Source organism: Nanorana parkeri, unplaced genomic scaffold (assembly GCF_000935625.1).
Source record: "Nanorana parkeri isolate BGI_ZX_2015 unplaced genomic scaffold, ASM93562v1 scaffold2191, whole genome shotgun sequence".
NCBI lineage: Eukaryota > Metazoa > Chordata > Amphibia > Anura > Dicroglossidae > Nanorana > Nanorana parkeri.
In genome coordinates this window covers 98,387-105,641 of record NW_017308459.1, presented here as the reverse complement: position 1 = coordinate 105,641, position 7,255 = coordinate 98,387, and the positions used below count along the sequence as shown (strand labels likewise).

Sequence of the window (7,255 nt, the reverse complement as noted above, 5' to 3'; positions counted from 1 at the left end):
ACCCTGCTAGCTTTGTTTACAGCAGCCTGGCACTGCAAACTACCTTTCAGTTTGTGGTCTACAATGACCCCCAAATCCTTCTCCATTTCTGACTTCCCCAGCGGCATACCCATAATTGTATAACCCATTTGTTTATTTTTAATTCCAAAGTGCATCACTTTGCATTTATCGACATTAAACCTCATCTGCCACATTAATGCCCACTCCCCTATTTTATCCAGGTCCTCCTGTAATGTTTGTATAATGTATTGCTGGAATTCAGTGGCGTAACTAGAACCTTCAGGGCAAGAAACTATGGAGGGCCCCCCTAACCCCCCGCCGCCATGAAACTGTGTGGTTAACAGGAAGGCTGCTGAGGTCCCCAGCAAGCGTGGGACCTCAGGCAGCCGCTTCAGTTTAAACATTTAGTGCCGGTGTTCTGTTGAGAACGCCAAACCAGCATCTGCGTTTGCACACAGACGGATCCCGGTTTCCTCGATCATACTGGTCTGTGCACAAGCGCAGATGCTGAGGTCGGCAAATTCGATTACGTCGGCGCTCTTGACAGAACACCGGTATCTGCGTTTAGTATCGGGGGGTCTGCGTTTAGTATCGGGGCATTTTCACAAGTTTGAGTACTTGTGAAAATGCCCAGTATTGGCACCGACTGGTGCATACCTACTTAAAAATATAATGCATTGCTGGGACTTGTAGTCCTTCATAGTTGGTGCTATTCTGCATTGCTCTATAATGATTACACAGCAATGCAGAATACCACCAGCTATGCGGGACTAAAAGTCCCAGCAATACATTATAATAAAAACCAGGGGGATGCTGAGTACCACCAGCATCCACCTCCCCCCCTACCGGTCCAGACTTACCTGACATTCATGCAAGACCCTCTTCTGTGTCTCGGCGGCCAGGTAGCGTGGCTAAGAGGAGAGGGTCCTCACACAGAAGAATGTGCGGCCTGGCGGTGCCTGCTCCCCCCCACAACGAAACCCCGCCCCCATTTTTGAGTGTTTTTTATTGCGTTTCAGCGCTGAAACGTGACTAAAAACAGACAAAAATGCTCTTTCAAAAATCTTGCAGAAACCACGGTGAAGCGCTTCCGGCCTGGTGTAAATGGCGCCTGAATGAGGCCTAAGCAGTAAGGTGAGGGTGCCCTCCGCACACCTTTCAGCAGTCCCGGCCAATACACGAAGATGGTGCTTGTAGTAACTCCACGGATGGCACCGTGCAAAACGAACAATTTGAAGAAATAGGTCACCAGCACTCAAAGAGTTTAAAAATGAATAAGTCCTTTTTATTGGACCATGGTGTCACGACAATCAAAAAGAGCCGACGTTTCGGGGCCACGCATGGTCCCTTTCTCAAGGCAAAAGATGTGACCTTGAGAATGTGTCTATTATGGACACCCCTGTCCATAATAGATCTTCCTTCTTCTCACCATAAATCTTCAATATACCTGCAGGTGGAAGATCTCACTGGACCTCTGTGCCTGCTCCAGCTGTAGCACTGCAGGTCTCATAGACCTTTATCATTGAGGTTGCATCTTCATTCCACTCTCATCCGGGCCAATAACACAATGAAGCATTGTGCCATTTGCTTTGTGATTGGCCAGAAGGAGAGCAGAGCAGAAATGTGAGGACCGCATAACTGAAATGGACAGGAAAGTTCAGTGGGATTTGTTCTTCCATCCGCAGGTATGCTAAAGTTTTATGGTGAGCAGAAGGAGAGGGAAATTAGAGGCAAGTCTCCTCCCACCCTCTCTCAGGGTATATGATGCTCAGTGGTTAGAACATGGTTATATCAAACAACGCGGGAGAGAGCTGCAGAGCGTTGGCCGGCTGCATGCATGCATGGGAGCTGTGAATGTATCCCGTAATCAGAGCTAAAAGAGGTCCAACTAAATATTAGAGTGTATGACTTTTTTTGGACAGGCAGTGAATAATCTCTTCATGAAGATTATAAATACCTGTAACTGGTAGACATTTTCTACATACAGGCACTTAAAGGACTAATTCTCTTTCAGTGAACTTGTCCTTTAATGAGTCCCCCCTCCAACTGCCATGTTAAATACTTACTTTCCTCCCAAACCCAGCTATCCTAACTGTGCAGCCCTGCCTGTACTGGAAAGTGATGAGACGATTTACTCTTTCAACACTAAGAGACTTCGGGATGGGGAAGAAAACCCTTGAAAGCAATATTTTAGAAGAGTGTGAATGTTTGGTGAACAAGTTTAAATCCTTCAATGGTTAGTTCCTTGCCAGTTCTCTTGACAAGATGGTACTGACTTTTTTGTTTGGGTTGTCCTGGATCTTTAGACAAAACTTGTTTTCGTTTGTTTTGAATGTAGTTGAGGATGGATAGGAGATAGGGATGAACAGAAAGGACATTTTTTTAGACTGAAACCAAAATTTCAAACATTTTCAGGCCAAAACTAAAACCGAAAATGACTTTTTTCCCCCAACTTTTTAAAAATGTTTTGCTTTATTTTGTAATTATTTTATATTTGTTTATTTACTGTTAGGGGCTTTGGGGAAATAGCAGGGGTCTAAAGAGGCTTCTGATATTTCTCTTTTAAAATAGATAAAGAGTTTGAGGACAAAGAGTCATAAATCTCTTTTTCTGCAGCCCCAGCACTCAATGAACAGGAAGCTCTCAGTAAAGAGGCTTTCTGTTCATTCACAATCTGAAGATAGTAAATATTTACGAGTAACCCAGTCATGAATGGACAGGAAGCCTCTGTACCTAGTTGCTTCCTAATCATTCATAAAATAAGCAGATAGTAAATGTTTACTAAGCCCCATTCATAAATGAACAGGAAGTGATGCATAACACTTCCTGCTCATTCATAACTGGGGACATAGTAATCACTATGTCCTCAGTTATTTACAAACACTGAGTGATCAGTACTGATCACTAAGTGTTTTGCTCTGCACACCATCCTGACTGCACCGCCCCGTGTCACTGGAGCTGAGCTCTCCTCCCTGCACCACCCCCCTCGACCTCCTGAAATCTCTCTTCCCCCTGCACTGCCCTGCTCAGCCTCCTGACAGCTTCTTCGCTGGCATCAGCAGCTGGATCGGCTCTGTGTGCCCTCTGATCCTCACTGCCTCTCCCAACACATGCGGGGGAAAGCAGTGAGGGGACACAGACCAAAGTTTGCAGCCGACACCCAGTGGGGAGGAGAGAAGTTGGGGATGCACCACATTTTTGGCCATTTTTTTTTTGTACCATCAGCATTTTGCTCATAGTACCATTTTCGGCCACAATTTCGGTGCATCCCTAACATAAAGTATATCAGGTTTTATCAGGTGGCTGTCTGTGTTCATTTGTGGAAACTTCCCATCACTTTGTAAGCAGATAGACACTATGGGGGTGATTTACTAACCTAAACACACACACACACCAGGTGTGTGTGATTTTCACACAGCAAAACGTATTTATCAACCAAAAAGTCTCTAAAAGCATATTTCCACTAATGCCATATATGGAAAAATCATGCACATGATGCATATATAATGCTGCTTCACAGTTTAGACAAAAATGGTTAGCTCATGCATTTACATTCCTGCATTCATCAACGCAAGCAACACAACATAGAGCTAATTTACACAACATCACCTTGGAATTCATTCAGGGCTTTGCACAATACACCTGCTGGGTGTGTACACATTACAAAGGTGTTTAGATTCCACCCATAGATCATGCTGGGAGGGAACACACTGCAGAGGTGTATACACGTTCGTGGTGTGTTTATAAGGTTAGTAAATCAACCCCTATGTGTCCCTCCTCAGGAAGGATTTTTTTCCAATGTATGAATAAATTCACTATGAGGAGATTCTCCAGGAAAAAGATAAACTTTTTCTTTTTACAGATTGATATGATCATTCAGTGTTTTATTCTTTGTAAGAGTGTTAAATGTCCTCTGCTTTGGGGTGCATTAATTTAATGATGAACAAATGAATCTTAAATAAGAGTTGGGTATATTTACAAATAGAGACATACCTAAATTCTAACAGGGTTATTCACTAAAGGGTGAATGGCTTGGAGAAGGCAGGAGAAGTGAACAATCTAGGACAAAATACTGTAGCTGATTTAGAGAAATTCTCCAATTCAGCTCACTTTCCAGTTCAGTTAGTTTATCCTAGATTGTTCACTTCTCCTGACTTCTCCAAACTCTTCACCCTTTTGGGCAAAATTAAGAGGGAATTTGGATGGGGAGGTAGGGGTAAGAGTTGGAGTCTCAATCATTTGGCTAGCTCCATCCTTCTCACTTACTCACACATGCCAGGGCCCTTTTCTTTCCCCTTGGAACTCTCCCATCAAGCAGGTCTCAGCGAATCACATTCTTGCTTGTAGAGCCCATAAAGACTTGTCTAAGAGGTCATGAAAGGAAAGCATTGTTCCAGCTTGTGGGTTAGGTTTCATGCAGATGGAAGAGGGATCTTCTTCCATCTGCACAGGAAGAAGGATCAATCCCTTGCCACTGCCCACACCCCAGCATGCGTGCTGCATTCCTATACAATCGTGGGCAGTAAATACCAGCAGGGGGCTTGGGCTGTCCCAGGGGATAACAACCCTCAAGTATCTATTCATCGTTCAGTGTCACTTTTCCAAGAGTACTTTTGTTGTTTTGATGATCCCCATCTGCCTTATCACAAACCCACATGTATTGTCTCTTTCAGGGGGATGGAATACCTATATATTAAAGCTCTATCAGCTACAATAAATAGAAATAATGGTAATGCTATTGGCTAAAGGAGGAGTAGCTGCTTCTCTGAAGCCAGGCAACAGAGGAATTATTGAATTGAAAAAATCCCACTACAATTGACTGTATCTCCAAAATTATAACCCCAAAGCAATTAAAGAATGCCATCAGAAGTCACAATACACTAATGCGTTGCGCAGTGATGTGTGTAGGTGAAACTGTAGGCGCCTTTTGCAGTAACTTATCTATACTTAGGTGCTCCGTTGAAAATGAAAAGTGTTTACAAAGCTCAATAGCTCAGGATCAAATTTAAAGGCACACCAGAGGAATGATTTGCCAGTCCAACATCCCTCCCCCCCAGCCTGCTCTGTTCAGTTAGCAGTTCAGAGTTTCAATAAGAAAAAAGTTTGACATCGATCTGCTATGCTCGCTCTCTACGAAATACTGAATATAAATATATACATTTTTTTCTCCAATAAATATTTTATATAAATAGCCGAAAACTTTATGAACCTTTAGTTGAAAAACTTGACAAAAACTGTATCCAGATTTATATTATGACTTTATTTTTCCACCTCAACGGAGCCCTAATAATTATTTAATTGTTCTAATTTCAGGTAAACCATTTGAAAACACCATGATAGTGAATGCTGCCGTGGCCAATATCATTGTGTCCATCTTGCTGGGCCATCGCTTTAACTATGAAGATCCAGTATTTCTGAGATTGATGAGTTTAATAAATGAAAACATAAGACTAATTGGATCTCCTATGGTCGCGGTATGTTTATTTAAAGTGTTGACATGTAATGTTTAGTTATACCTTGATTCTATTATAGCATGCCCCTTTTTTTAAAGTACTAGAAAAAGTGTTTCCATTTGGGCTCAGGAGGAATCATAATCATGTATGTAATCTTTTGTTTGGCAATTAAGAACAATAGACTGTGGACAATAGACTAGAAGTGCACCAAAATGGAAATTTTAAAAACAAAACCGAAATAAAATAATTGTCAGACCGAAACCGAAAATGTTTTAGTTTCATTTTTTCAAATTTTTTAAATATTTTATTTTTATTTATTCATTTTTTATTAAATATTTTTTACATTACTTTTAGGGGCTTCGGGGGAAATATTAGGGGTTTAAATGACCCCTGATATTTCCCTTTTTAAAATAGAAAAAAAGAGATTTAGGACACAAAGTCCTCTTCTTCTGCAGCCGCAGTTATAAATGTACAGGAATCCTCTATGAATGTTCCTGTTCATTCATAACATGAGTGTGTTTACAATAACTACAACTATGAATAGACAGGAAGTGATCTCGCTCACTCCCATTCATCCATAATTGAGGATATAGTACACATACCATGTCCTCAATTATCTACAAACACTCAGAGATCACTGATAGCCGAGTGTTTGCTCTCACTTTCCTCTGACACCCTGTCACAGGAGGCTGATCGAGCGGTGTAGGGAGGGGAGCTCAGCCTCTGTGACACTGCGGCCTGTCTCCGCCCACACACCGCTCTGCTGGACTGTGATAGGAGGCTGAGCGGTGTGGGAGGAGAGACACCGGCCGCTCACAGCGCTCTCCTCACGCAGCGCTCGGCAGGCTGTCCCTTTCTCTCCTCCCCGCTGGGACACAGAGCAGCGCCCAGCGGGGTGGAAAGAAACCTGGCATGTGCCGATATATCGGCAGGAAAATTGCATTTTCGGCATTATGCCAAAAGTGCCATTTTTGGCCAATATGTTCCGGCGGCCGATATATCGGTGCATCCCTATAATAGACTGCGGCAGGGCAAATACTGAAGGCAGGGAGTATACAGCCAAACAGTGTGCAGTATGGGACATACCAAAAGCTGTGAAGAAATGTAAAGAAAGCACAGTGTATGGAAGGGAGTATTGTGGCTTTGTCACATACAGGTGAAACTCGAATAATTAGAATATCGTGCAAAGTTCATTTATTTCACTAACGCAATTTAAAAGGTGAAACTAATATATGAGATAGACTCATTACATGCAAAGCAAGATAGTTCAAGCCGTGATTTGTCATAATTGTGATGATTATGGCTTACAGCTCATGAAAACCCCAAGAACCCCAAATCCACAACCTCAAAAAAGTAGATTATTACATGCAATCAATAAAACAAGGGTTGTACATAGAACAATATCGGACCTCTGAAAAGTACAAGCATGCATATGTACTCAGTACTTGGTTTGGGCCCCTTTTGCAGCACTTACTGCAATTACTTTTGAACGATATTCTAATTATTCGAGTTTCACCTGTACAGCACAGTATACAAAGTAGAGAGGTGCATAGTATAGAATGTGCAGTACAGAGTGTACATTACTCCAAACAACACTCTGTATGAGGAGAGCATGATCGGAGTATGTATATAATGTAAAGGTATCACATACAGAATATACTGCACAATATATAGGGCGTAGGTCAGAATATACATCACAGTGTTACCCCTGGCAAGTGTTAGGGCAAGCAACAACCCCAGCACAATAATAAGCCCCAAGCACTGCAATAACCCCCCCCCCCCCCCCAGCAAAAAAATGGCCC

General features: G+C 42.4%; 1 protein-coding gene across 1 annotated transcript in view; it reads left to right on the top strand.

Annotated features, from left to right (window-relative positions):
• LOC108800994 (cytochrome P450 2K4-like) overlaps nucleotides 1-7,255 on the top strand; it is a 32,828-nt gene that overhangs the window by 13,600 nt on the left and 11,973 nt on the right. The window contains exons 3-4 of the mRNA XM_018572973.1: nucleotides 2,084-2,236; nucleotides 5,314-5,474. Coding sequence (XP_018428475.1) covers nucleotides 2,084-2,236; nucleotides 5,314-5,474 — 314 coding nt within the window. The remainder of the gene's footprint in view (nucleotides 1-2,083; nucleotides 2,237-5,313; nucleotides 5,475-7,255) is intronic.